This window comes from Monosiga brevicollis, genomic scaffold (assembly GCF_000002865.3).
Source record: "Monosiga brevicollis MX1 MONBRscaffold_28 genomic scaffold, whole genome shotgun sequence".
NCBI classification, from domain to species: Eukaryota; class Choanoflagellata; order Craspedida; family Salpingoecidae; genus Monosiga; species Monosiga brevicollis.
In genome coordinates, this window is record NW_001865065.1 from 379,867 (window position 1) to 407,479 (window position 27,613).

Sequence of the window (27,613 nt, forward strand, 5' to 3'; positions counted from 1 at the left end):
AGTGATACCGCACTCTCGCATCGACGGGATAGCATTGATAGCCTTGGCAGTGTCGAGTCAGATGCCCACTCCGTTCAACAGGTATGCCACGGCCATGCAACTCCATCTCACCGAGGCGCGCGTACACATTAATCGGCCTTTCAACCCAAGCGAGCTGCCTTGTGCGAATGTCTCATGGCAAGCGTCTGGTGCTTTTCCATTAGCCGCAGCCACAGCCCCCCCCACAGGATATGAATCGCACGCGACGACGCTCGTCGCGGACTTACATCACTCGGTCTCGCCATGAGCGAGATGCGCCAAGCAGCGAGCATGACCATGGCCACACCCGTAGTCACAGCCGAGGCCGCAACCAAGGACATCACCGCCATTCAAGCACTAGCCGAAGCCCTAGCCCTGACAAAAGTAATGGACCAAGCCATGCCCCGCGTCACCGCAGCTCGCGTCGCAAAAGTGATCGCAGTCCTAGCCGCAGCCCGAGTCCCGCACGCCGCTCGCGTCGCGAGCGCGCATGGCCGGTCAAGGTTCCTTATTCCGACGCCTCAGAAACCTCTGATCGCAAAGGGCCGACCACCAAGACGGCTGCCAGTGACAGAAACGAGGTTCAAGCACCCAGAGCGCCTTGTTTAAGTGACGGGGCGGTGGCTCGGCACAATCACGCCACCCACGAGCTGGTACAGCGCCTCCAGGCTGCCACAACACAACTGACCGAGCTCTTTCACAACGCCAAACTGCGCCTGCCCAGCCATCTCCAGCACTCGCTCAACGGCGTCACTTCGCTGGACGCCAGCAGCTTGCTGGTCACCCCGATCGATGGGCTGGGCGAGGTCCTCAATACCTGTGCAAGCGCAGCTGCTGCTCTGTCCGTTGGCCTGACACAAGCCAGTCGCCAGCTCAAACGGGACCAATCAGCACAGCAAGAGGCTTCGGATAGTACTCGGCAGTTGGACAAGCGCCTGCGTTCTGCTACCGAAGAGGTGCAGCACTTGCAGGCCGACCTGGCGCTTGCCCAACGTGAGCGAGACCAAGCACAAGCCGCTTTGACCGAGGCTAAGGAAAAGACTAAGAGCTATCGTGTCAAGCTTCTTGATCTCAAGCAAACTACCACCTCTTCCTTGGCCGAATGGGAGACTGAGCGGCAAAGCTTCAACCAGGAGCGCCAACGCCTCGTGGCGGAGCGCGATGATCTCACTCAACAACTGCGTAGCCTGCGCCTCGATCAGGACAACACTGAGAAGCGGGCACAGCGCCTGGAACGCGAGTGCAACGAGGCACGAGCGCGCGTGAGTCGTCGCGATGCCGCTCTGCAACAGCTGGAGCAGCAGCTTCAAGCCAATCGCGCGGCTACCGAGCCCATGAGCCTGGCTCCCGTGCGTCCAACGAGTCCGCGACTGGGAGCCGAGCAAATGGAGACCCTGCGTGAGATGCAGGCGGCGCTGCAAGAGCTGGCAGACGAGCATGCACACTTTCGTCGCGGGACAGCAGTGGCCCTGGATGGTTATGGTGACCAAGTCCGTGCAACCATTAGCCATGTAGTCCAAGCCACCCGCGCAGGGCAGGAGCAGCGCGCAGCTCAAGACCGAGCCACCCTCACAGCCGAACGGGATCAGCAGCGCCGACTGGCTCGAGCACGCCAACGTGAGCTTGAGGACGCTCAGCGCGAGTTGGAGGCACTACGTTCGCAGTCTGCAACCAGTGATGCTACGCTTCAGCGCATGCAAGAAAAGCTTAATAATCAGCCTCAGCTGGTTGAGGAGCTCAAAACGCTGCGCCGATCCCTGGCCAGCTCAGAGGCGGAGAGCCAGGCGCAGAGGGAGCGCCTGGGCCGACTGGAGACTGAGTTGACCACGGCTCAACGCGAGGTGTTGAGTCTCCGCACTGACTTGGCACAAGCTCAGAGCAATGTGGATAGCGCAACGCGACCCGTCAGCCCCGTCAACGGCCTTTCCCACGCCAATGGCGCAGCTTCACAACTACAAGCGCGCCTGTCTGGACTGGAAGGTCAGCTACGCGAGGCAGAGGCTGCGAATGCTCGCGCAGTGGAACAGATGTCAGCCGAGCAAATTCGTGCCACGCAAGCTGAGGTAGCGCTGCGTGAACTCGAAGCTCGAATGCAACGAGCCACCACTGAGGCTGATACTGCCGCGGAATCTCAGCACCACGAGGTAGCAGAGCTTCGCGCGCGCTTAGTGCAATTGCAGAGTGAGCGGGATGCGCTTGCGGCACAATGCGAAGAACATGCCCATAAGTGGGCCCTTCTTTGCGATACGCTGCCTGATTTCCTGACCCACTGCCAGCCTGGAATAAACGCGGAGTCCGAGAGCCTCGTGATTCAGGGCCTGCACGATTGGTCCCAGGCTTTGAGTCTGCGTGAAATGGTGGTAGTGGCGCGCGAGCAGGACGTGGCAGCACTGGAGCAACATGCAAGCAGCTTGCTAATGGCAGAGTCAAGTTCGTGTGCTGAGCTGACCGCCACGCTGCACGATCGGGACAACGCGATTGCTGTGCTGCAGCAACAAATGACAACGCTGCATGCTAGCCTGGCCGAAACCGAAGCGGCTCTGGAATCGTGCCGTGCAGGACCTGATGCGGCCCTTATGCAAGCTTACATGGAACGTGAGGCCGCTCAGCGAGCCCAGGCCACCGCTGAAGCTAGCTGTGCTCTAAAGCAGCGAGAGCTGGATGACCTGTACGTCGAGCAGACCAATTTGCAAACGCAGCTGAAGACTGCAAATGAGGAAGTGCAGCGACTTTGCGAACAGTTGTCGGCGGCTCAACGCGAAATCGCCTCAACCCAAGACCACACCGCTGCGCAACAGCTCGAATTAAATACCAGCGAGTCAGCGCTGAAGCAGGCTCGTGAACAGTTGGCTTTGAGCGCAACAGAACAAGTCGAACTCACGGCGAAGCAGCAAGCTTTGCTTGTTCAGATCGAGGAGTTGACTGCGGCGATGAACGAGGCAGCTGCAAACCGGAATGCCCTGCAAAGTGACCTGGAAGGGGCAGAAGCGGTGCAAGCCACGCTTCAAGCTCAGGTGGACAAATTGTTGGCCGCGCAGGAAGCCTCGCACGCGGACGACGCCTCGGCACATGCCCAGCTGCTCGCCGAGCGTGATGCAGCGCTCGAGGCCTGTGCCGAGGCACAAGCAAAGCTAGCCATTACCCGGGCCAAGCAAACAGAAGTTATTGCCAGGTGCGAGGAATGGCGTGCCCGAGCGGAAGATCTTGATAACATGACAACCGCACGCGCTGAGTTGGAGGCGAAAGTCGCGGCCCTCACAGCTGAGCGAGAGGCTGCAGCCGCGGCACTTGCGGGGCAACAAAACGATCAAGAACGGCAGCAAGCACAGTTTAACGCCGAGCATTCTACTATGGTGGCACGCTTGGAGGCAGTTGAGCAAGAGCATGCCGAGCTTCAAACGCTGCATTCCGAGCTGGAGGCGGGCTTACGGGAGGCCCAAGAAGGCCTGAGAGAACGAGGCGCTTGGACAAAGCTGCAAGCAGAGGCTATGCGGGGTCAGGTTGAAGCCCTGCAGCGCGGGTTGGAACAAACTACGGAAAATTTGACGCGAGCAAGGCGCGAGCGAGATGAATGGCGCGACCAGTGCCAGCGGGGTGCCAAGGAAGTCCAAGTACAGCGTGCTCTGGCAGACCAGTTACAAGCACGCCTGGATCAAGCCCTGCAGCACGTGAATCAAGCTACGCGTGAGCAAGCACTTGTTCGGCGAGACCTTGTTGAGGTGTGTCCATTTTACCCCCCTCTCGCTTTTGTATCTTTACAAGTGAAGAGCAATTTCATTTTCCAGCGTCCAGAGCTCGCATCCTTGTGTTGTAGCCCCACATTTCTCACTGAGTCATGAAAAATGCCTGTTTGACTGCTCCTAGGTGGCTTCGAAGCTGTGCTGCGAGCCTGATGGCGTACTTGAGCGCCTGGAAGGTATGTAGACGCCTTGTCCGGGCCTGGCCAGCTCGTCTTCAGCCGCTTACAGCAGCCACGTTCGTGGACGTGCGTGTCGCATACAGAACGATTCGCCCAAGCCGCTAGCGTCGCGGAGCGCTTGACAGAGGCTGAGAACCGGTACGCCTGAGAAACTCATCAAAAATGCGCACCCGCTGGTGGCATCTGGCTCACCGGGCTGACTCTGCCCCACGCGTTTGCTGCATGTAGCAACAATCTTTTGGTGGTCCAACTGGAACGCGTCCAGCGACAGTTACAACACATGCAAGAGCAACAAGACTGGACATTGGTAAGCAGCGCGATGCGCGGCAAGTCCTAAAAGTTTGAAATACGAAAGGAGTTGCACCTGGGCCGAGCCTGGGCAAAGATATGCGCCATGTGTGCTCTGCATTGTGAATCGAGCTGAGCTCGTTAAAGATGAAGCGCTTGCGACAAGACTTGGGGACTTGGGAAGTCAAATTAGCCACGACAAGAACATGATACAGTGTGATTTGCAAGCGCGTTTATTTTAGCTTGCTGCGCACGCTCTGCGCGCGCTGCTCGACCTGCTCGGGTGTCAAGGGCTCGTGTATCTGTCGGTCGCATGGTTGACGCAAAAGTAAGGGGGACGGTGGGTTTGGTAATCTGTCAAGGCGGCAGGGCGCTGACGACAGTCGACGACGGCCCTCACCTGGGTGGCTGCTGCCAAGTAGTGAGTGGCGGTCAGAGGGAAGTCAAACTCAGAGGGAGCATCATCGAGATTCCAGTACGTGAATTCGCTGAAGCGGCTCACGGGTTCCATGACACGGAGACTCGTGTCGCTGTGCAGCACAGACTTGTCCCGCAAAACAGTGCCTGCAGGCATGACCGAGCGATCCGGCGTCGATGAAAGCATTGAGTGGAGGCCATGCTGCCCAATGGGTCAAAGTGTCAAGGAGCGATCCGCGCGTCTGACCTTTGTATTTGTCGGGGACGGTCACGGTAGCGCCCTGTATACGACGTCCGCGAAAGGTGCACAGATGTTGCTGTCCTGCACAGGGACGGTCGGAAAGCCGGTAGAGTCAAAGTCAGAGTCAGAGCAAAACAGAGGTTTCGTTGAAGCCAGCCTTGTACGGAGAAAGTTCTGGGCAACCTGTCGTGTTTTCCAGTTGGATTGGCTGGGATTCACTCTGGATCAACGGGAAAAAAAACGCGTCTGTATTGGCCGGGCCATCCTGAGGTCGACCGCAGGGTGAGTCAGCGCTGCAGTGCAAACGCTCGGGGCTCGAGTTGAAAGGCCAAGACTGACGGGGATGACATACGTGGTGAATTTTGCAGGGCATCCAATGCAGAGTTGAATACTGGCCGGGGCCCGCCGTGAGATCCAGCAGAAGCTCCTCGCTGGCTGCCGCCTCCGCTGCCATGATGGCCTTGAAGCGAGACGGGAATGTAACGGTCAAATAGAGCACGAATACAGTGACCATCGATGCCGTCATGACCGTATTTGTCAGACTTTTAGTTGACGTTACCGATGCTGCGTATCATTCATGCTTGAATCTGTATAGATGGGGGCTACTTAACACGATTATATCTATACACATGAAGCGCAAAATGTATTGCATGACGCTTGCGAAAGCGTTTCATGAATCTTACGGAAACTCCTCGAAAGAAGAAAAAACAGAGAGAGAGGCAGTCCAATATGGCAGCCTGATGGTAGCCTGATGGTAGCCTGATGGTAGCCTGATGGTAGCCTGATGGTAGCCTGATGGTAGCCTGATGGTAGCCTGATGGTAGAGCAGGGGTAGTCTGATGGCATTCTTGAAGGCAGTCTTGATGGCATTTGGTTATCAGCACTCGTGATCTACGGTGCAGACACGGGGGCGGGATTTACACGCTTCACACTACGATCACACTGTTTCCCCTCATTGCTGTTATTGCACGCTTGCGTAAGCGTGCAAGGCATTAGTGCATTTTTCCTCTTGAATTTCGAAACGGCGGTGCCCGCGTATTGAGCAAGCAGCGCCAGTCTTCTCGCCTTCTTCTCTCCCTCTCTCTCTCCCTCTCTCTCTCCCTCTCTCTCTCTCTCTCTCTCTCTCTCTCTTTCTGCTTGTATCTGGGGATCGATCTCGCCAGCCGTTTTTTGGGCCGAGGAAGGCTCGTTGACGCCAACGAGGCGCACGACCCGACACAGCGTCGATCCTGTTATCCGCTTTGCGCACACCTTTGACAAACGCCAGCCCCGACCTGACCGCAGCAGCATGGCAGCCGAAGTAGCTCAAGCCGAGGCCGTCTCTGACGGAGCCCAGCTGCCAGCTGGATTCAACACTCCTGATTTCGATGTGGCGGCCCTGACCGTCGATGAATTGCGTGAGGAGATGCGCCGCCGTGGCATGCCCACTCAAGGGTCCAAGCAGTCCTTGGTCCAGCGCCTCTCTGCTGCCATCGCCGCTGGCTCCACCAAGACTCATCGCTTGGTGCGTGCTTGACCGCCTGCTGCTCGAGGCCAAGGCCTACTTCTGCTAACCGCGGTTTTCCTTCGTCGCTCGCTGCCACTTACGCTCACCACTGACCCTCGATTCCCTCTTGTATAATAGACAACCTCAACAGTGAAGCGCAAGCGCCCACACACCCGAAAAGAGCCAACTCGTGACGAGTTTGATACAGACGAAGAGCACCTCGCGGCATGGAACAAGTGGCGCCAGGCGCGCGATAACAACAATTTATCGGTGTGTTGCTCATGTTTACGCTTTATTTTTGTGTGTGTGTGTGTTTTTTCATGGTTTTTTGTGTTTTTTTGTTTTTTTTCGTTGTTGTTGTTTTATTTAGAGGTTTTTGAATTATTGCTTAGTCCCTTTCTGTGTCTTATGTGCGATGTCTTATGTCTGTGTGTTGTGTCTGTGTGCTGCTGTGGTGTCTGTGTTTCGTCTTTTGTGCTGTGTCTGGTCCTGTGTCTTGTTGTCTTGTGCCTGTGTGCGTGAAAGAAACGGTTTGCCTCGAGCTTGCTAATTCTGAGTGACGGCATCGGTGATGGATCTGCGCTGTAAACGTCTGTTATTCATTCTCCTCGGATGTTGGCCGACTATTCATTAGGTCAAGCGCTCCCGTGAGAATCAACGCAAGAAGAAAGAGCAGCATGAGTCGGTCTGCAAGCGCCGTGAAGCTGAAAATTCTCGACTTGAAAAAGAGCTACACGCCATGCGCGAAAAAATGTCTTTTCTCGTGCGCGCCGTCTCCCAACCCGGCTCGCTCTCGTCCGGTGAGCAGCAGCAACTCCGCATGATGATTCTCGAGGAAGCTGCAAAGCAAGTGGCTTCTGAAGACCCAGAACTCGCCCAGCACAGCTCGGCCCTCGTTTAAGCCAAAGAGCCCCTCCCCCCTTGGAGACGCACTCTTCTGTGTATCTGTCTCTCTCGCCCCCTTGGCCTTTTTTTAACTGTTTGACCTCGTCTGCGATGACGTTTTTCTCGAGTACCTGTCCCGGTCGTCTTGTTCTGTCGTATATCGTGTGTGCATTCCGTAGCGTGGTCAGACACTTTGATGTGATACTCCTGCATTCTACCTCTCTTGTTCACGACCCCGCTCTCTACTCCCGCTGGGACATGAGCCAGGCCTGGGGTCTAGGGATCAGTGCTCCTTGGCACGAGCCATGTGTAGTACCCCTCAAGAATTTGACGCCAGTGGCAAATTCTATTCACTTTCTTCCATCCTCTATCAACCTAATCGATGCAGCAAGCTTGACATCACCTGTTGCTTGGGGGTACAGGCTGACAAAGGGATTGCTAGACAAGCTGCACCATACATAAGGCCGTTTATTGATTCGATGCATGCCCATCGTGGGCTGTTCGCTTGCAGGCAACCGGGCGGCTCGGCCGCCGTCCCTGTAGAACAGAGGGAAAAAACACTTTGGACGCCGCCATGACGCACACACTCCAAACTCTCATACAGACGTCCGAGAAGAATACAAGGCGGGCTCTGGCCATTACAACAACGTGTGCGGGTAAAGCGGGGACTTGACACAAAGGGTGGGCAATCTCGCTTAGGACTTGGCAAAGCCAGCGGGCCAAATGTCTTCGGCTAGTTCACCATCGCCGCTGACTGCAGTCCGATCGGCACCGGCAGCCAAGAGACGAGACACCAGCTCCTGCCGTTGTGCATAGCAAGCTGCAAATTTCAGCACCATATAAGCTGGCAAGCACATACACGGCAAGCTGGAGAAACAGAGCGCCTGGAAGTTGCCAATCCTTACCATTGTGCAAGGCTGTGGTTCCTTCGGCATCCTGCAAACGTGAGATCAGAAAGACAGCAACGGTCAGCCGAACAAAAAGCGCAGAGCAGCAAATTGAGAGGCGCGCGAATGCCCGCCCCCCGGTCACAACCCGTATTCTGGGCGAGCACAACACACCGGAAGGTTGACATTGGCGCCATGCTCAATCAGCCAGATGCCGACGGCAGTCTGACCGTGGTCGGTGGCCCAGTGCAACATTGTCATGCCGTCTTCATCACGAACATCGATATCCAAGTCGGAAGCGGCCCAACGCGCCTGAAGCTCGGGCAACTGGCCGTCAGCGGCAAGCTCGTGCAGAGACATGTCAGCAGGCAAGCGACCCGACTCGGGTGGCAACAAGGTTGACTGCACAGCACCCAGCGCTACAATGGCGACGCAGAGATACCCAAAGGATACGAATCAAACAAATGAGCAATGTGCAAGGACTGAAGGTGGTGCTTCTTGCATTGGGACGGGGCGACAAAGAGGGCGCGGTTGAGCATGAAACATACAAGTAGCGCCTTTATCGTCCTCGTTGTTCGACTTTTGCACTGTCTCATCCTCAACGTCACAACCATCTGAATCACTAGCAGCAGACTCGCTCTCGCTCTCAGACCCAGATGACGATTCGCCGGCTGCTGCGAGCATGCACGGCACGCCAGGTGAGCTATTGTAATCCAGTCTTGACCCAAGCAGCAAGGCACAGAACCGACCAGCATCCGCAACGTGCGCTAAGCCGAGGTGTTGATTGACAAGTGCCACATATTGCGCCTGTGCCACGGCCTGATCCAACGAGCCCAGCTCTTGCCAAGCAGCCCTATGCATCCCAAGGTCGGTCGATCAGCGCGCCGACTAAAGCGAAAGATAAGTTGACACAAGAATGGCTCACCACTTGGCTCGTCCTGCAAAGTCAAAAATGCCAGGCTTGGGCATGTTGCAGGGACCCTCTGAACCCTGAACGCGGAACAGCGGGAGGTTAGGGGCGGGTCTTGAGTTCGTCTTGCGCGGGTCATCCTCGTGTGAAGCGTGAGTGCCAGCAAGGCAAGTGGCTTCAAACACGACCAGCGACAAGGTGGTACCTGTTTGTAAAGCCCATAGAGCGCCAGCTTGGCATCGTTATCCAACGCCAAATGCCGCGCATCCCGAATCCGCTGCGCCGCAGCCGTAAACGCCGCCTCATCCACAAACGCCGCCATCACGAGCTTGACCCTTGAAAAAAGCAACAACTTGTTTTATGCGGGAAATGTGTGTGTGTGTGTGTGTGTGTGAAACAGTTTCGCAGCAATTTTTTCTCATTTTTTCGTGTTTTTGTGCAAATTTTTGGGGGATTTGATACGGAATGAATTCGAGACATCTCTGTTTTGCACTTGGCGAAGCGGGCGGATGACGGCAGCGCTTCATTGCTTCATGGCTAAAGACAAAGTTGTTCCTTGGCTACTCGCCAATATCACCGGCCTGGCAAGACAAGAGCCATTTAATGTGAATGATTGCTGTGGTGTTGTTTATAACATTCGTGTTGGCAAAGGTCGCACAGTAAAAAAAAAAAAAATCCAGGATCCTTGATCTTCGTCTGTGCTTTCGATGTGAGGTCAAGCACGTCGCTCCACAGCAGCAGCAACCATCCTAGACAGGGCTGGAATCGCCCGAGGGCTTTAGAGCACCACGGCACCGCTGACCAAAACGACACCAGCGCCATTGACATCAAACACATAACTGACAACAAAAACTTACACTGAAGATGTTATACATTATACAAAAACTATCAAATCATCTACGTAAAGTGATTCGTGATCGAGTCGAGTCACTTCTCATGAGAACACTGGCCCATTTTGGCGCTGAACAATCAAAGTCAACATCACTCCACACACACTTGGAATGCTGGTCAACGCCGGCTCGGTTGCGTCTCGCTGCGATTCTGAAGGATTACGGTTTGAGCTTTGATCAGGGACATTGGCTTGTGTTTGCAGTCATCGTGGGTCTGTGGGCATTTTTGCTTGAGGATGGCAGGAAACATGAATCATGCTAGCGCTAGTGATGAGGCCCTCGCGGCCCAGGTTTTGAATTTGCTGCCTTTGCACGAAGAACATCAACCGATGAAGCCAGTGCACTTGGCCCAGGAATTGGGTGTCTCTAGACCCGACGTCAATCGCGTGCTTCACCATGTGCTTCAAGTCCGCGGACAAGCCGAAAGCCCGGTGCCTGGGCGTTGGCAGCGGACTCTAGCAACTGCGCCCGACAGAGGGGAGCCTGACATTCGGCCATGGGTGCTAGATTCCCAAGCGACGACGCCACCAGATGCGCTCTCCTTGGCTGCTACAGCGCCATGCGTGGTCCGGTCATCGCTCATCAATCCAGCCTCAGCAGCACCTTCAACTACAGCGCAGCCTACTGCATCAGTATCGGGTCCGGATGCAACCACCCCCTTTGCACCTGCAGCTGCCAATCACGGACCCCACAAGTCGGCCGTGAGTGAGCTTAACGAGATCTTTGCTCAACCAAATCTGCCAAAAGTAGTCTACTCAGACCACAATTCGGGAGCTGGTATGTTCAAATACACTGCTCAGCTTACTAGCCTACCACCTCGATGCTCTACATCGCTGCCAATGCGCTCCAAGAAAATGGCCAAGGAGGCTGCTGCCCAGGAACTTTTGAGCCACTTGGCGAATGATCTCAGCTGGAGGGAGTTCGCTACGGATGAAATGCACAAACGGATTTGTCAAGCGCACTTTGAGTTGCCTACGCGTGGGCGCCATCTACAACTTGGCAATCGCTACATTTGGGGCACCGAGGGTGAGCCCTCACGTGAGGAGACGGCCCTGATTACCGTGGAGGCCAAGAGCGGACCAGATCCCGAGAAGCCGCACACACGCAAGTCCTTTCACAGGTGCATCAATACATATTTCTCTGAAACGGTGTGCGCGTTTTACAATTGCTACGGCAAGCGCCAGCGACCTTTTCAATTTCGACTCGTGTACGGAGTGCATGACAAGGACTTTATCATGAATGGTGTCCGAATTGCTCATAAAGAGTTCCCGGATGGCACAGACCCTCAGGACAGCTTTGACGACGCCATGAAAAAGAAGATCACGGCGCGACTTGAGAGCACGATCGACATGTCCCATTCCATCGATGTGGCGACACATGTCTACACATTACAAAAGGCTGAAGATTATAACATTTATTTGATCGAGGTCGTCTTCCAACACCGCAATCCCACCAATGCGACCATGCTGGCCCGAGTCGTAACAAACCGTGGCAACCCCGAGGAGAAGATCGAATTCTATACGCGTCGCGATGGAAGCAACTATCTGCTACAAAGGGAGCACGTGATTCAGCAGGCAAACCAAGTCCGGGCTGAAACGCCAGCCAATGGGTGTCCAGCTTGGGTGCAAGCGCTTTGCGAGGAACAAGCAAGCGAGGCCATGGCACCCTCGTCTGAGTGAGCCGGCGTGTGTGTCGGCGTATGTGCTGTGTCTCTTCGTAAGCTTTCTTTGGCTCAGCCAACAACACCTGGTCGTGCATTGCAAGGCCTCATTATACCGAGGAAGTCAAACTGTTTTTGACTTTCAAATTAATTGATGCGTTTTGTTGACACAGGAGTCTGGTGGAACAGAGCACATGATGTCTGGCAACGGGCATGGTCGGAGGTAAAAAAAAAAAAAAAAAAGTACAAGATGGAGGAAGGGAGATAGCACGGGAAGCACAATCACAAGAAAGGAACGAAGTAAATCCAATCACAAATAGCACATCATGCTTTTTACTCGTATGAGCGAAGGACCTTCTCAATGATGGCGCAGCTCTCCTCGACCTGGTCCTTGTTGATGACCAGAGGAGGGGCCAGGCGGATGATATCGTCGTGCGTGGGCTTGCAGAGCAGACCCTCGTCACGCAGCTTCATGCACACATCCCAGGCCGTCTGCGGACGCACAGAGCAAAATATTGGTGAGAGGGTTAAAAAAAAAAATATGCACGAGCTTGGGATACTCATAACGCTCTCTCGTGCTCTGACTCAAGCATGGTTGCTAGCGCTCATTCACACACGCACCGTGTTGCCAAAAGGCTTAATGACAATGGCGTTGAGCAGACCCTTGCCGCGGACCACAGAGACATAGGGGGACTTGATGTCCACGAGCTTTTGACGCATGATCTCACCCATCCTGTTGGCATGATATACGACGAGATGTGAGAATGTGCTAACAATATCACCCGCCCTTGAAAAATAGAGGTGGAGACTGTGAAATGCACGAGACGCAAGTGACGTACGCAAAGGCGTTCTCGGCCAGCTTCTCCTCCTCAATGACCTTGAGGGCCTCGAGGCCGACAGCACAAGCCAGGGGGTTGCCACCGAAGGTGGAGCCGTGTTGGCCGGGCTTGATGGTCAGCATAATGTCATCGTTGGCAAGGACACCCGAGACGGGAAGCACACCACCGGAGAGAGCCTTGCCGAGGATGACAATGTCGGGCTTGACCTGCTCGTAATCAACAGCAAGGCGACGACCGGTACGGGCGCAACCAGTCTGGACCTCATCAGCGACAAAGAGAACGTTGTTCTCCTTGCAGATGCGCTTGACCTCGCTCAGGTAGCCCTCGTCCGGGACGACGACACCCGCCTCACCCTGGATGGGCTCGCAAAGGTAGGCAGCGACGTTGGGGTCCTGAACAGCCTTCTTGACAGCGTCGAGGTCGTTGTAGGGGACTGTTTCGAAACCAGGCATGAAGGGGCCAAAGGAACCGTAGCTTTCGGGATCAGTCGAGGCCGAGATGGCAGCCATGGTACGGCCGTGGAAGTTCTCCTGGGCAAAAATGATCTTGGCCTGATTGTCTGGGATGCCCTTGACGGCGTAGCCCCAACGACGCGCCAGCTTGACGCCAGACTCCCAAGCCTCGACACCTACGATACAAGGCGCAATCGGAAGTACAAGTCAATCGTGAGCGGGGCAGTGATATAAGCCGCAAACAAGTCCAAGAGGGAGAGAGAGTGGATGCCAGTGAACAAACCGGTGTTCATGGGGAGAAACTTGTCATAACCAAAGAGGTTGGAAGCATACTCCTCAAACTCGCCGAGCTTGGAGTTGTAAAACGCGCGCGAGCTCAGCGTCATGCTGTCCGCCTATGGGGAGATTGACCAGAAATAGAGGATATGAGACACGGCAAGACCTTTCTCTATTCGAGCGTCAGATGAACGCAAAGCATTTCGAAGCATTTCGGTGTGCTCAAACACACCTGATCCTTGAGTGCCTTGAGCAGGCGGGGGTGGCAGTGACCCTGGTTCACGGCCGAGTAGGCGGAGAGAAAGTCAAAGTAGCGGTTGCCGTCGACATCCCACACAAAGATGCCTTGACCCTTGGCCAGGACGACTATCAAGGTCAAAAAAGCATGGCGGTGGCGTTGCATTGATGAATCAACACGAGAGCGAGACTGACAGACGAGGCCAGACGAACAGAAGGGCGGGCATGCAAAAGGGGTAAAGCAACCGACATACCAGGGAGAGGGTGGTAATTGTGGCAACCAAAGCGGTCTTCACGATCCACGTAGGACTGCGAGTTGGCGGTCAGGGGCTTGGCGCCACTGCTCGAGCCAGCGTTGCGGCGGCTGGCGAGCACGCGAGCCCCCAGGCCCATTTGGCGCGTGGCCTGACGGGTGACAGTCAAGGTGGACATCTTGTAAAGTGGCTTGGTGCAGGGAGCTAGACAAACAAGAGCGGGAAAGCAAAACACGGAGAAGCGTGGCGCAGGTCCAGTGAGCACCGCTGCCGTTGTTGTCAAGTTACACACAACACACAACAAGCCAAGCGCGCTTGTTGAACACGACATGGTTTGGGGCAGGCCAAAACACCACCACAGACCAGCTGCCCAAAAGGGCACAGTTTGCAGTTTGTAGCACAACTCGACAGAAAGGTCCTGATCTCATTCAAAGCCACTCGGCGCTGCCCTTTGCATTTGCCGATCACCAACGTGCACAGAGACACAGTGACAGTGACTTTGAAGAGAGAGAGACAGAGAGAGAGCGCGCGCGCGCACACACACAGACTTACAGCTGCAGTGGAAAAATGCAGCAGAGCCAACACACACACTCACACACACGCAGATAACACGACGCAATGGTCGTGCAGAATCAAAGGACCTTGCACAGAGAGAGAGAACACACACACACACACACACACACACACAAAGAGAGAGGGACGAAGAAGAAGAAGAAGAAGAAGATGCAGAAGAAGGTGGAGGAGGTGTTGGGCCTGAAGCTTGAAGCGTGGGGTTGAAGAAGGTTAGAACAGGGTACTATTTGTTGAAGAAGAAGAACCAGTTGGCGAAAGGTTAGGGCTGCAACACGATACCAATTACATTTGGTACCCGACGCGGTCTTGCTGCAATCGGCCCCCGCGTTTTCTGCGTTCGCAAGACAATTCTGCTCTTCCCCCCCCCCCCCCACAACGCCCCCGTGTACTCTCCCCAGATCCCATTGCGGTCAAGGATCATTAGCAAGCAAGTGGATCAGATTGTCAGATAAAATGAAAAGGGGTTCGTCTGACAAAAACTAGCCGTTACAAACTGTGTCACTTGACGCAGAGGGCTGGGTCGTTGGTCAGAGAGACGGTGGTGCCAGTCTCTTGCACACTGCGATCGTGGCCTGTTTGCAGGTAGGCGCTGTGATCAGTCGTGCAGCGCACCAGGTGGTTGTCGCGCAGCGTCACGTTGGCGATGGCATCCAGCAGGAAGATGGGACCCGGTCCCACAACAAAAGTGTTGTTCTCGACTGTTAAATTGTCGTGGCAAAACTGATCCAGTTGTGCATTGTTTGGCAGACGCTCGACCCAAATTGGCGCTGCCACACGGTCCAGTTGATTGGTATACAAGCACGTGTTATTCCGTACAAGGTAGCTATGGGCACACAGGCCCTCGTACGGCGCGTTGAAAAGCTCCACCAGCCCACCGCCCAGTCCAACCGCCGTGTTGTGTTCCACCAACGCCTGTCGACCTTTGGCCAGCAAGCCCACCCGGCGCCCGTTGTGCAGCACGTTGCGTCGAAACACCAGTCGCTCCGCTGTCCGGGACGTATCAAACACTTGCGTCACCTACCACGCGCCCCGCACCACACGCAGCCATCAGAGAAAGAACATATGAAGAAAAAAATTTAAGAAGAAGAAAAAAAATCTCTTGCTTGTTAGGAAGCCAAAAGATCAACCGACTTTGTCGCAAAACCAAGCTTTTCCAGTTGCAGCCCAACAATACCAGAGCATGCGACTCACGGTTGCATTAAAGTTTCCACCAATGATGCCGGGCACCGCACCAGTTGGTACCGGCTGATCGAGGTGGGCGAGCGTCGTTGGCATGCCGTCAACCAGGCCCCCGGTACCCAACGCATGGATGTGGGCTCGAAGCAGAATTCGGCCTGTCATGTGGTCGTAAAAGCTCAGTTCATCCCCGACCTGAAGCCACAGGTTTCCAAGCTCCACTTGAGCTGCAAAGACATCCGGAACGGATGGGCGCAAGGCCACGGTGGTCTCATTGATCACCCGATCCACGCTCATGACCAAACCCGAGACGTGACACGTGTCATCGCCGGGACTCTCAAAAAGCCCGTCACTAATCCATGGCCCAATGCGCATCGAATGATGATTGCCCCCCCCCCCCCCCCGAGGGAAGAGGTGCAGAAAACAAGCAATGCACACGGTCCAAGCCACGTGAATGGTGAGAAGAGTGCATCTGGAGTGTATAAGCAAGCAAAGCCATCGCCAGTTACAAAGGCTCGCGTACGCGCGTTGACAAGCCGGCCACCCTTTCCCTCCCAGTCCCCACCACTCACCGGCCAGGGAGCAGCTGCATGTTGGCCCGGAGAATGGCCAGGTAGTCAGAGTTTTGACTGGTGATGCATTCGTTCGAGCAAGCGTAAATGCTGGTGTTGTACAGGATAGGCTGCGTCGTGCCCATAAACACAAAGCCAGGCGCCTGACGCGGGTCCAGGTATATGACATCAGCCTTGGACAGAGTTGTCCAGCCAGCATCGACAAGAACGGTGTAGCAAATGTTGCTTGCCAGTAATCGCCTTGTCTCCTCCGCCTTGGCCGCTGCTGAGCAAGCAACACGTGTCAGATTGGCATAGTTGAAGACTTCGGTGAGCCCTCGCCGATCGCGGGCCAGATCGGGCTCCTGAACACCAAAGATACCACTCGTCGTAAAAGCTGGGTTGCTCTCCACGGTCGGGTGGCCGGGCAATAATGCCACCGTCACGCGACCCGTGGTCACCGACACTGGAACCACATCCAGGATTGCAAATGCCGTGTAGGGCAGAGGTGATATGTCCAGCTGCATGTTGAGGAGGGCCACGCGACTGCTCAACGTCACGTAGGCAAAGGTGACAGGCCACGAAAAGTTGAGGAGTTGTCCCCCGCCATCTACGAGCAGGTCTTGTGCCTGAGTGACATTGAGCAGCGCCTGATAGTCATCCCATGACGCACCCATGGGGTTGAGTCGGTAGGTTCGATCGGCGCGAGGCGCAAAGGTCACGCGCTTGCTTCCCGACAGTGCTGCTGCATCTCGCAACGCAGCCACCACATCTGTAAATGTGGCATTAACGTCGATTGTCAACTCGTGGTCCACTGCAGTGACTGTCACATGACTCCAGCCCGAGGCGGCTGAGATGCTTGATGCTGTCACTTGCCACACATATGATCCCTCTGGCAGCGGATCGCTGGGGTAGAAGCGGCAGGCCCGGCCGTTGATGCGATCCTGAGCCACGACGGCGTGACTGGCAGCATCCACCACAATCACATCATAGTCCGCGTACATGTTGGCTCCGGCGCACACCCATTCAAAGTGGATGAATGGAAAGGCCGTGTGACTGCCGTTGGCCGGCGCCACCAGCTCCACGGCAGAAGACGCCGTCACCCTAGGATCTGTCGCCGCCACGGTAGCCATGATCGCCAACAGCATGGCTGCCACAGCAGCATTCCTCATCTTGCCGCACCGCTCCATCCGCTTGGCTCCAGAATCTCAACCCCTGCCTGACCAACAACGGCACGCTCTATCGCATCACCCACCCCAGCAGGCAAGGCAGCAGCTGTTCGCCATGCCCAAAGCAGACACACGAATGAATCCCAACGCAGTGTGTGTGTGTGTGTGTGTGTGTGAATGTTTTTGCTGACATGACATTGTTAAAGCTTCCAGCTGTGGCTCTTTTGATCAAGGTTTGCTTCCCAAAAAAAAAAAAAATGCGACACTTCGTTCAACGTCGTGCCGATCATAAAGATCAATCCGACGTGGTTGGACTTCAGAGACCAGAGAAAAGACACACGACGACCCATAATTAGAGAGAGGTATTCACGAACACACAACGTCATAGACAGGAGAAGGAGCGAGAGAAGAGACAGAGGATGGCAGCGCCAATTTCATTTGTTTTGATCGCTCAATTGCAGAGTAAACGGCACCGCAGTTTATTCTATCAAGAGCGTCACTTGCTTGGGTTGTTGGAGCGGTCACCACCCGAGGGGTTGCCCGTAGTGGAGGGCCAGCCGGCAGCGCTGGAACCTCCGCCCTTGCCTTGGCCCGCACCGGGGGCTCCGCCCTTGCCTTGGCCCGCACCGGGGGCTCCGCCCTTGCTCTGACCTTGACTGCCGCCCTTGTCGCTCATGTTGCTGTTGTGGTTAATCAACTTGCTTGCTCTGATCGTCAACTGGTAAATGCGGCTCCTCCACCACTCGACTCGACTGGTTAGCGTGTCAACCTCGCTCTTCAACATAATAATAATAATAATATGAGAACTCGCGAGAAGAAGAAGAAAGCTTTTGCTTGTGACCTTGCCCCACGATTCCATCGGACTGCTTGCAGCTGTGGCCAACTGAGGCCAACCTCTTACAAGCAGTGAGTGATGGACACGAGCAAGCTCGTCGAAAAATGTGCGACACTTTGTTCTACGTCATCCAACGATATCAAAGATCATCAAGTTGATGTTGGACTCCAAGAAAAAAAGGGACAACCCACAGCCAGAAAAGGTGCTCAAACGAGTCGAGCCACTAGCCTAAAGACACATATCGAATGTGCAAGTGTCGCACAACGTCGTACAACGATGATCAATGACTGTTGTTGGACTCCTAGGGAAAACTCGAGACACATGCCCAAGCCACAGCCAGAAAAGGCGCCCAACCAAAACACACACTAAGTCTTGTTTCTAACGAGGCCGGTGTTACGTTCAGAGTCAGAGAAACTGGAGTGTGGACTGGGCATGAATTGTTCGCAAAGACCCACAAAGAAACAAGGAGCCGGATGACCAGCAACGGTTGGGACGATTACAAGTAAACGCCCAAGTTTGAAACCCATTACAAGGTGGCAAGACAGTTGTGCACGTCAAGCTCCAACGATAGAATAAGGTCCACCAAAAAGTTTCGGGCTTGCAAATGCTCGGGATCGGTTCCATCCTCCAATCGGGCCCACATGGTTCGGCCCAGCACCTAAATAAGTCACCAACGAATAAGAAAAACTAAAACAAAAACGAAAACAGAAACACAGCGGCTGTTGCCAAGCAGTGGACGCAGGCCAAGGGCGACTTACGCGTAAATAGGTGCGCAGCACGACAAAGTGATCGTAGAGATCATCGCGGGTAACGCGATCCAACTCCATGACAAGAGCCGGATCGCGAACTTGCCACTGGTCGAGCACGCACGCGTTCTTCCACGACGCACCAAACACCGAGCGATCCTGCAACGCATGCAAACAGAGAGGGTCGTGTGAACCAAAACAATACCAGAGGAAAAAAAAAAAAAAAGAAGGAAAAAAACCGCAAGCTACAAGTCCTCGCAAGAGCACACCGAAATTCGCACTCACCTGGTCGCTAACTAGGTCATCCACCAGCAGGTCTGAGTGAAGCCAGGGCAAGTACTCTTGTGTGGCAGCCAATGCATCTGAGGCCGACGCCAGGACATCACCCTTTCCAACCAAGGAACTGTTCGCTGTGCGAACAGTGGTTGGCACCGTCACATCGGCCAACAGGTTGGTGGGGATTGCCTTGGCCGCGTGCGATGTCGATTTGAGCAAGGGCAAGGGCATTGAGTCGGTGTCAACAAAAACATCCTTGTGGGCCTTCACCACAGAGGTCAACGCTTGCACTCCCGCTGCGCGCGCAGCAGCCAGGGCTGGACCATACGGGGCAGGGGCAGGTGGCAGCACAATGGCTACTGGGGCTTGGCGTTGATCGCGCGTCTTTTGAGCCTCCTGCAGCCAAGATCCGTTCTCGCGGCGAATGCATACGCAGTGCAGCACAAAAGTCAAGAAATCGGCCTTGGCTTTTTGCATCTTTTGATGAGCGCGATACGCCCCGTAGGCTTGCACGTACGTGCCCTCCACCAGGAGCTGCAAAACGGCAAAGTTGAGCGGGCTCTCAAAGTACAATTGACCAGCAAAGGCACTTAGGTTGTGCAGGTCCGCCGTCGCAGTCAGTTGCACTGCTGCCGGTCCAGCTCCAGCACCTGCAGGTGCCACGCTTTCGCCCTCCTCATCAGAGCTAGCATCCCAATCATCCAGGAGATCCTCATCATCCTCGTCATCAGAGTCTGGCTTGCCTGCAGCAGCCGGGATCGCCGACTCCTTGCTCACAGCAGCCGCATCGCTGGCCGAACTGGCCTGCGATACGTTCAACTTTACGGCACCCACCCGTGCCAAAAACTCGAGCACGAAGCGCTGCAACAGCGCGTTGCTGCGGTGGTGTCGTGCCAGCGTGGCGGGGTCTTGGGCCGCAAAGGCCATGGGCTGGCAAAGGACGCGATCCATGGTGCTCAGCACGTCGGAGCGCTCGTCCAGGCGCGTGTTGACAGTACGAAGGCCACAGAGCATCTTGAGCGTCAAGCCCGCATCCCCTACGGGGTTGCCCGCGTTGGTGTTGATGGACTGCGACAGGCAAAAACGCGCCTTGTAGGATGACATGTTAAAGAGGATGACCTGGCCGCGAAGATCGAAACCACGACGACCGGCACGGCCAGACATTTGCTGGAAGTTGGTGGGGTCGAGCTCCGGTGCATCGCCCGTGATCACCACCGTGGGACAAGGCATGGAAATACCCACGGCCAACGTTTCCGTGGCCAGCACCACCGCGAGGCGATGGGCACGGAAGAGGTTCTCCACCAAACGACGCTTGGGCGCGGAAAGGGCCGAGTAGTGCATACCCACACCACACAAAAGGGCTTGAAAGAAGGGGCTCTCAGAAACCATGTTCTCAAATTTGGCCAGTTCCTTGCCGGGAGCATACATGTCATGCAGCTCTTCCATCGTTGGCAGAGATTGGCCGGGCACGCAAAAGCCGACGTTGCGGAAGGCTTGGGCGCGCACCGTGACGATAGCCGAGGCTTCGGCCTGCTCCAAGGCGTGCTCATCATACTGAGTATCATTCCAATCCATTTCATCCTTTTTGGACTGACGTTGGGCATCATCCATGAGCATGGCTTGATGCTTTTGGTCGCGCACGCGGCGATACGTGCGCGTGGCACGAATCAGGTCGTCAACACGCTGCGAGGCACGCAGGTTGCTGAGGACGCGCTGTTCCGCCTCCTGCGCTGCCCACTCGTTGTAACCCCAGTCATCGAGGCCTTGCTCCGACTTGATGCGCGCTCGCTTGTGCTCGTCGTTTGTCAGCTCTGTCTTGAGTTGCTCAAAGGGGCTCGTGAAAATGGTCTCCCGCTTGAGCTCCTGGTCAGACGGCACGCTGAGTTCAATCTGCTTCACAATTTCACTGCCCAGCCTCTGGATATGAGACACGTTGAGACGGAAGATAAGAGCCGGCAATTGGCGTTCCTTGTTTAGGTAGCGGTAAAGTTGGCGCAATTCCTCTGCCTCCCTCGGCAACGAGTCAATCAAGACGGGGGGCGCAAAGGCCAATCGCGCAAGCAACGTCTTGCACGCGCTGGGAGTCGTCTGTGCCAATCGTTGGACGGCGCCCTTGACCTGGGCCTCAAACTGCTCCACCGCGCTCGGCGTGGCAGAGACACCCTCGTCGTTGCTGCTGCCAAACATGACGGGCAGCTCTGCGCGTCCAAAGTTGGTATCACGAAACTTGGTCAGCTCGGCCACGTCCTCAGCGGCTTCGGGGATCTCGCGCAGCGTCTCGAGGACAGAGTCCAGGTGCTCCGGGATTAGCTTGACGAGCGACTTCCAATCATCTCGCTGCAGTTGTTCCGTACGATAGAGGGCAATCGGATTCATGGGCTCAACCTTGGGGTCCTCCAGAGAACCCGCGTACGTGGAGAAGCCCAGGTCATTCCAGCGCTTCTTGTGCTCGATAAACGTGACCTCGGGACGACGACGACTGTCCTCCAGCTCATTGAGCCAACGGCGCAGGTGATCCACGTTGCCCAGCGTGGCAGACAGGGCCAGGAAGGGGCAGTTGATGAGGGCCAGGAGGCGTTCCCAAACACGGCCTGTGGCAGAGGTGATGCTGTGAATCTCATCAAAGATGACCCACTTCAGGGAAGCACGCCATTGCAAGCCCACGACGGGATCCAACAACAGCTCCTCAAGACACTCGGGCGACGCCACCAGCACCTGGCACGTATCCAGGTTGAAGCGAAAGCCAGGATCCAACTCGCCGAGAAGAACGCTGCGGTCCATCTTCTTCTCGAACCGAGCCTCCACATCGCCGCGCACTTGCTGCATGAGCGTACGGGTTGGGGCAAGGTACACCACGCGGCCGTCGCCGTGCTCGGGGTAGGCCCGAAGGACTTGCTCGATGGCGTAAAAAGAGATGAAGGTCTTGCCTGAAGATGTTGGGGCAGAAATGAGGGCGCTGTGGCGGTTGTCAATGGCGGTCAGAAGCGTTCGCTGCCAATCGTCGGGCGGGAAGTGCTCCGAGCGGTAGTCCTCGCGGCCGCTCGGCCGGCGGAAATGCGGGCCCATGACGCGCAAGACAAAACGGGCGAGCACTTGAGGTGGCTGGTCGTTGGTGAAGCCGTACGCGGCCAACAGGCTGCGCAAGCTTTCGACCTGCTTCGTCAGCAGCTCCAGGGCATGAGCAAACTCGCTAGGAAACTTGCGACTCTGATAACTCTCGGCCTTGCGGAGCAGCGATAGAGTTTGGCCAATGGTGGCAGCAGCCTCACGTTCTTCGACAGAGATGCGCAAGGGTGGCTGATCCAGCTCCAGTGGCGCTTCCGGACGATCATGACTACCAATGAAGAGACCGATGTCAGCCACCAAAGCCAGGAGGTTGGCCTTGTCGGCCGCGTCGTCCATGCGCTGGAGCCAAGTCTTATAATTGCGCACTTGCTGCTGGTTCATGCTGGTGGCGATGGCGCGGAGGACGCGGTGGCGCTGACGCGAGTGCGCTCGGTTTACTTCAACCTTGACACGCTCTAGCTGACGCGCCTGGACCTGGTCTAAGGAAACCTTGAGCTGCGTGGGGACAGTGGCACGCTGAAGCTGCTCCAGGCCCTTGCTGATGGGGTTGTCGTCGGCCTCAAGACGGCGACGGAAGGTATTGAGAGCCTCAAGTTGGGGCAGGCGATCGTCGTTGGCATCAAGCTCGATGAGCGTGGTCTGCACTGGGCCGCCAATGAGCCCTTCGGCTGTCTTGAGACGCTGCTCGCTCAGGGTTTGGCGTGCCCGCTGCTCCTTTTCCATGGCCTTTTGAATGCCCTTCATGTCACCCTTGTGTCGGCCACGGCTGTCAAAAAAGTATTCAAGCTCGGTTTCCATGGCCGGGTCCAGTTCCAGCGGTTTGCACCGCCGAAAGCGTTCATCAATGGATACGGGAAGCAGACCAAAGAGAGTCATGGTAGCATCGCGCATGCGGCGAAGCGCAGCTTCGCGCTCGTCGCCGGTGCTAGCAGTGGCTTCTCGGCGGGCTGCACGATAGATTCCCGCCTAGATGATTTCAAAGGAGCATCAGCAGAAATTTAGATGAGGCATGGTCAAAATGAATGAGCAAAACCAATATCAAAGACCAAGCACAACCCTCTACTCTCGCACTGGCCACGCTGCCTCTGAGAGAGCGCACAATCAGCTCCACAACAAGAAGAGGGTGCAACGTACCGCGCGCATGATGCGCTCTTCGTGACGACGGCCAATTTGAATCTGATTCACGTAGGCAAAACGATCCGAGTCTTGGTCGGCTACCTTGGGCGTGAAAGAGTTGGGCACTGGCCAAGCAGGCGTGGTTTGCGCCTGCATGTCAAGGGTGGGCGCGCTTTGGTTTTGAGCCAAAGCAGACCAAACTTGATCCTCGCCCGCAAGCTGTGCACGTGTCATGGCACGGTTCATCCAAAGATCAAGGATACGCGAGTTGTCCGCTGAGCGTTCGGCAAAAGCTGCTGTGGCGTGCAGCAGGGGCAGCGGTTCGGGAATGGCAGCAGAAGCTGCTTGCTCAGCACGGGCAGCCGCTTGTGCACTCTCTTGCTCGGTTTTAGCAGCAGGCACAGCGGCCTTTGGGGCAGTTGTCCATGCTGCTTGCAGAGGGGCGCTCGAAGCGAGATACTGCGTCAGCCAGCTCGGGGCTGAAGCGGTCAGGGCAGAGGCTGGAGCTGCGGGGTTGGCCAGCAATGCAAGGCACAAGGCACGATAAAGGCGGCCATCAACAATATCCTCCACGCGCTTAGGTTTGTGGGCACTTTGGCGGGTAGCTTGCAGAAGAAAGGCAAGAGCAGTCAGACTCTTGAGCCAGAAGTCGCGACACTGGGCGAGTTCGGGGCTCGCCTGGGCCAGGGCATCCCAGGCTTCGGGCGTTGGGCCAGCCAGGTTGCGGGACCGCAAAGGCAAAGTTTGCGCCAGGGCAAGCGCAGCCAAAGCTACGCTGTGAGGGAAGGGAGATCCCTCGCCATTGGCCTGGAATGCAGCTAGGCACAGCGCAACGCAGTAGCGCTCCTCGTCATCTGCCGAGGTATCTTTGATCTGTTGTTCAAAAGCAGACAGCAGCGCGGTTTGCTGCTCCGAGCTGAATTCATCCGAGACCGCCGCGGTCACGGCCGGTGATGTGTCTTCCGACGTGGGCAATGTAACTACAAGGGGGGCAAGTCACTGATGAGGCACGGCACCGGAATCTTGGGCGTCACTTTTGACAGCAGGAAGGTGCGCTCCAATTGCAACAGGCTCCTTACAAAAGTCGACAAGCCAAGCGAAGAGGCGTGGCGTGGCAAAGTTGCTGCCCTCCAGCAAGATGACTGGCAACTCCTGTGACATTGATGCACAGTCATCAAGTGAGGCACCTGGTTGGGTTGGGGAAGTGGGGTGGTGTGGGAGACCGTCAATGTGCAACAGACCTGACGCAGCCACAGATGAATGCTGGTGATGGGGTCACGATCCGCTGTCGTGCTCAGAGCAGCAATGGGCTACCAAGCCACAACAAAAAAAAAATTAAGAAAAAGAATGTGAGGTTTGGGCTGAGGGCAGCACGATGGTAAGTTTGGGGGGAGGCAGAGGGAAGATAGCACCAACTGACCACGTGGTGCATCTTATCAGAGCTGAAGGCTTCGTCGTTGATCGAGGCATATCGGGAGAAGGTAACGGAGGGATGGTCGATTTCCGACTAGCAAGTCAACGCAAGGCGATGAGTGAGGTTGCAGGAAGGTCACTCTGAACCGACGTTGGCCATCGTCGATGGCCGAGTGTCGCACGCTTGGACACCCATCATTGCGCACTCACCTGAAAGAGGGTGACGATGGCGTTGCGAAGAAGCTTAAGGCTGGCATCATTGTTCGTGCCGATGGATTCCAGTTCGGGCGCGCTGACAATCCAGAGGTGAATGTGGGCCACATTGACGAGAACGTCGACAAAGTGCAGCGCCTTTTGAACCAGGTAGCGCACACTATCCTTGTACTCGGGCTCATAGACGTGATGGGCGAGGCCCTCCAAGTCCAGGAGCAATGTGCGTCCTTGACCAATACCCAGGGTGGCAATGGCATCGCACCAGCGCAAATGCTTTTGAATGTCATCCATGGTGGATGGTCCTACTAAGCCAGCGGCCATCCGGCCAAGAATATTGAGGAAGAAAAAAAAAAGAGATGAGAGCGTGCTCCTGTCAGCCGGCACAGTGACCCAAGAGCCGAGATCAAATGATGCCGCACTCTGCTCCAAACGTGACCAAGCCAGATCTCACCGAGGACCAGGCTTATAGCCTTGACTAAGCGCGGGACACGGACGTCCAACGAGGAGTTTGAAACGGAAGCCGCTGCCAAAAAAAAAAAAAGGAGGCAGAGGGTGATGTAGACAAAGAACCTGAAGGACGAAGAAGAAAAATGCCACTGACTCACTGCACACGCTTACGAGAAAATCTTCAAGAGCATGGAGCATGAAAGCACAAAAGGCAAAGCGAAGCGGAGAAGCAAGAAGGAATGAATTGGTTTGAGAAGAGAGAAGTAAAGAGCAAAGACACAAAGGAAAAGCACAACTAGCAAGAAGGAGAGAGAAGAGAGAGAGGGAGAGAGAGTGTGTGTGAACATGTGAGAGAGAGAGAGAGAGAGAGAGAGAGAGAGAGAGAGAGAGAGAGAGAGAGAGAGAGAGAGAGAGAGAGAGAGAGAGAGAGAGACAGAGACAGAGACAGAGACAGAGACAGAGACAGAGACAGAGACAGAGACAGAGAGACAGAGAGACAGAGACAGAGACAGAGAGAGACAGAGACAGACAGAGAGAGACAGAGACAGAGAGAGACAGAGACAGAGAGACAGAGACAGAGAGACAGAGAGACAGAGAGAGAGAGAGAGAGACAGAGAGAGAGAGAGACAGAGAGAGAGACAGAGAGAGAGATGAATTGGGTTGGTTAGTTTGAGAAAGAGAGAGAGAGAGAGAGAGTGTGTGTGTGTGTGTGTGACTTGTGAATGGAGAGATAATGGACAGAGAGGCGAGAGCTGAGAAAGGAGCCAAGAGACGAGAGAAAAGAGAAGAGAGAGAGAAGAGAGAGAAATGTCAAAAGAAATCGGTGAATTCGAGGTCGCGAGGTCGAGCGGCTTGCGAGCAGTCCGAGCAGAGCTACAGCTGTCCGATGGTGCGTACCAGTGGAACCTGATGGGTGGAACCTCGACTCATCACGGATAATGACCTTGCTTTGCACATTATCAAGCCAAACGGCTCCTCTGGCCGAATCAAGCTGCGGGATAAAATTCTAATTCGATTTTTAGGTCTCATCATCTAAGAAGGCAAGATGGCCAGCAGGCGAGAAGACTCGACGCCAACTTCGCTCGGGCATTGGGTCGGCGCAGGCTCGTGGCTGTTGTCGCCAAACTGGCGAAAGAAAAACAACCTCGCTCTTGCCAAGAGGCCCGCAACCGCAATGCCCAAGGGTGTGGGCTGTGGTGGTTTCAGACAATAATAATATGATTATGGTACCTCTCTCACCGTGCACGACGGGTTGCTTAAATATCAGTGGGAACTTTGCGGACGGTGTAGTCTGATAGGATGGTGCTGGTGTTGGCCAGCGCATAGTAGTTGAGCTGCATGCGCAGTTGAAAGCGCGTGGTTTCCGGGAAAAAGGTAAATCGGCCATTCTCTCTTCGGCTCCAGGAGCGAAGCGTCACCGCCTGCCCAAAGCTCTCCATGGTATCTCGCTTGAAGTTGTGGTAGACAAGGCGCAAGTCAGAGCACGTGCGTCGGTGGCGGACGGCCACCACCATGGGATTGGACGCCAGTGCTGCCATTACTTCTGGCGACAGCTCGTCGGGCAGGATGATGGCCGTACCGTTGACATAGGACGATGCGGGGTTATCGAGTCGGACCACGTAATCGGGGAGGCGAGACACATTGCCAAGGAGATAAAAGCCAATCCATAACCTCTCGCCGTCATCCAAACCCCAATGCGAGGCCACTGATGGTGGATAGGTGAAGATTGGACCGCTGTTTGTCGAACCAAGGTCGGCCAATTGGGCTGTGACCCCCTCATAGCGGCAGGCCATTTCGTGGGTGATGCGTTGGTCATCCTTCCAGCAAACGACCTCGATAAACTGCCAGCAATCGCTACCAAGCATTCGAAACGTGCCCTTGACCTGTACCATGGCCACGCCCGAGCTCAGGTCATCATCCAAGTCGAAAAAGGGCGAATAAACGTCTCGGTAGCCCACCACGTGAACATAGTCAATGTCCAGCGCACGATAGAGCGAGTTGTTGTAATCGAGATTGATTCCCCACGGTCCTGCAGTGGGGCCGGGCGCAAGTGCATTGGCCAGGTCTTGCCGGGTCCTGTTGAGCTCCTGCGACAACGACTCGATGCGCGCCTTGACATCCACGCCGTTGAGATAGATGGTAGGGCTGGCGGCGCCCGCGACGCTTTGCTCTTCGAGCGTGGTCGCATTAATGTGCAAATTGCCACGGTCATCCACGGCCAGGATAGGCCACTCAACATCCTCTGTCGCGTGTACCAACAGACCCGCAACCACCAGCAAGCTCACAACATGACCCCGGTGCGCCATGACGAACATCTCGACTCGCGTGAAACTGCTCCTGTCCCTTTTTTTTTTTTTTTTGGCATGTGACGCT

General features: G+C 55.5%; 7 protein-coding genes across 7 annotated transcripts; 2 read left to right on the forward strand and 5 right to left on the reverse strand.

The window, feature by feature from the left end:
• Positions 1-282: 282 nt before the first annotated feature.
• On the forward strand, positions 283-4,274 carry MONBRDRAFT_28732 (uncharacterized protein; the record flags this gene model as incomplete). Its single annotated transcript, XM_001749116.1, has 5 exons — positions 283-402; positions 687-3,737; positions 3,883-3,934; positions 4,021-4,075; positions 4,166-4,274. 5 exons carry the CDS (start codon positions 283-285, stop codon positions 4,272-4,274), a joined length of 3,387 nt encoding a protein of 1,128 aa, XP_001749168.1.
• A 237-nt stretch (positions 4,275-4,511) lies between these two features.
• Positions 4,512-6,381, reverse strand: MONBRDRAFT_28733 (uncharacterized protein; the record flags this gene model as incomplete). The annotated part of the gene is made up of 7 exons (XM_001749190.1): positions 4,512-4,789; positions 4,890-4,964; positions 5,067-5,148; positions 5,236-5,343; positions 5,567-5,675; positions 5,779-6,157; positions 6,267-6,381. 7 exons carry the CDS (start codon positions 6,379-6,381, stop codon positions 4,512-4,514), a joined length of 1,146 nt encoding a protein of 381 aa, XP_001749242.1.
• Positions 6,382-7,717: 1,336 nt separating this feature from the next.
• Positions 7,718-9,380, reverse strand: MONBRDRAFT_34000 (uncharacterized protein). Its single transcript, XM_001749191.1, has 7 exons — positions 9,257-9,380; positions 9,067-9,131; positions 8,891-8,994; positions 8,690-8,815; positions 8,316-8,560; positions 8,160-8,190; positions 7,718-8,074 (listed from the first exon to the last, which is right to left on the reverse strand). The coding sequence occupies exons 1-7, from the start codon at positions 9,371-9,373 to the stop codon at positions 7,950-7,952; spliced, it is 813 nt and encodes a 270-aa protein (XP_001749243.1). The 5' UTR covers positions 9,374-9,380; the 3' UTR covers positions 7,718-7,949.
• Positions 9,381-10,177: 797 nt separating this feature from the next.
• On the forward strand, positions 10,178-11,620 carry MONBRDRAFT_28735 (uncharacterized protein; the record flags this gene model as incomplete). The annotated part of the gene is made up of 1 exon (XM_001749117.1): positions 10,178-11,620. One exon carries the CDS (start codon positions 10,178-10,180, stop codon positions 11,618-11,620), a length of 1,443 nt encoding a protein of 480 aa, XP_001749169.1.
• Positions 11,621-11,734: 114 nt separating this feature from the next.
• Positions 11,735-13,837, reverse strand: MONBRDRAFT_38602 (uncharacterized protein; the record flags this gene model as incomplete). Its single annotated transcript, XM_001749192.1, has 6 exons — positions 11,735-12,093; positions 12,223-12,334; positions 12,441-13,068; positions 13,176-13,287; positions 13,401-13,534; positions 13,660-13,837. 6 exons carry the CDS (start codon positions 13,835-13,837, stop codon positions 11,935-11,937), a joined length of 1,323 nt encoding a protein of 440 aa, XP_001749244.1. The 3' UTR covers positions 11,735-11,934.
• Positions 13,838-14,730: 893 nt separating this feature from the next.
• Positions 14,731-17,131, reverse strand: MONBRDRAFT_11368 (uncharacterized protein; the record flags this gene model as incomplete). The annotated part of the gene is made up of 3 exons (XM_001749193.1): positions 14,731-15,249; positions 15,424-15,880; positions 15,981-17,131. 3 exons carry the CDS (start codon positions 17,129-17,131, stop codon positions 14,731-14,733), a joined length of 2,127 nt encoding a protein of 708 aa, XP_001749245.1.
• A 442-nt stretch (positions 17,132-17,573) lies between these two features.
• MONBRDRAFT_34002 (uncharacterized protein) lies at positions 17,574-27,555 on the reverse strand (the record flags this gene model as incomplete). Its single annotated transcript, XM_001749194.1, has 13 exons — positions 17,574-17,903; positions 18,517-18,621; positions 18,722-18,868; positions 18,995-23,017; positions 23,186-24,147; positions 24,247-24,319; positions 24,409-24,477; positions 24,588-24,674; positions 24,791-25,095; positions 25,245-25,316; positions 25,534-25,992; positions 26,138-26,231; positions 26,524-27,555. 13 exons carry the CDS (start codon positions 27,553-27,555, stop codon positions 17,625-17,627), a joined length of 7,707 nt encoding a protein of 2,568 aa, XP_001749246.1. The 3' UTR covers positions 17,574-17,624.
• Between the last annotated feature and the right edge of the window lie 58 nt (positions 27,556-27,613).

Excerpts from the sequence above, each read along its gene's own strand:
- MONBRDRAFT_34000 (XM_001749191.1), bottom strand. The coding sequence starts at position 9,373 with ATGGCGGCGTTTGTGGATGAGGCGGCGTTTACGGCTGCGGCGCAGCGG. Across the intron at positions 8,995-9,066 it reads TTTGCAGGACGAGCCAAGTG|GGCTGCTTGGCAAGAGCTGG; the intron begins GTGAGCCATTCT and ends TGGGATGCATAG. Across the intron at positions 8,191-8,315 it reads GCGCCAATGTCAACCTTCCG|GATGCCGAAGGAACCACAGC; the intron begins GTGTGTTGTGCT and ends TCACGTTTGCAG.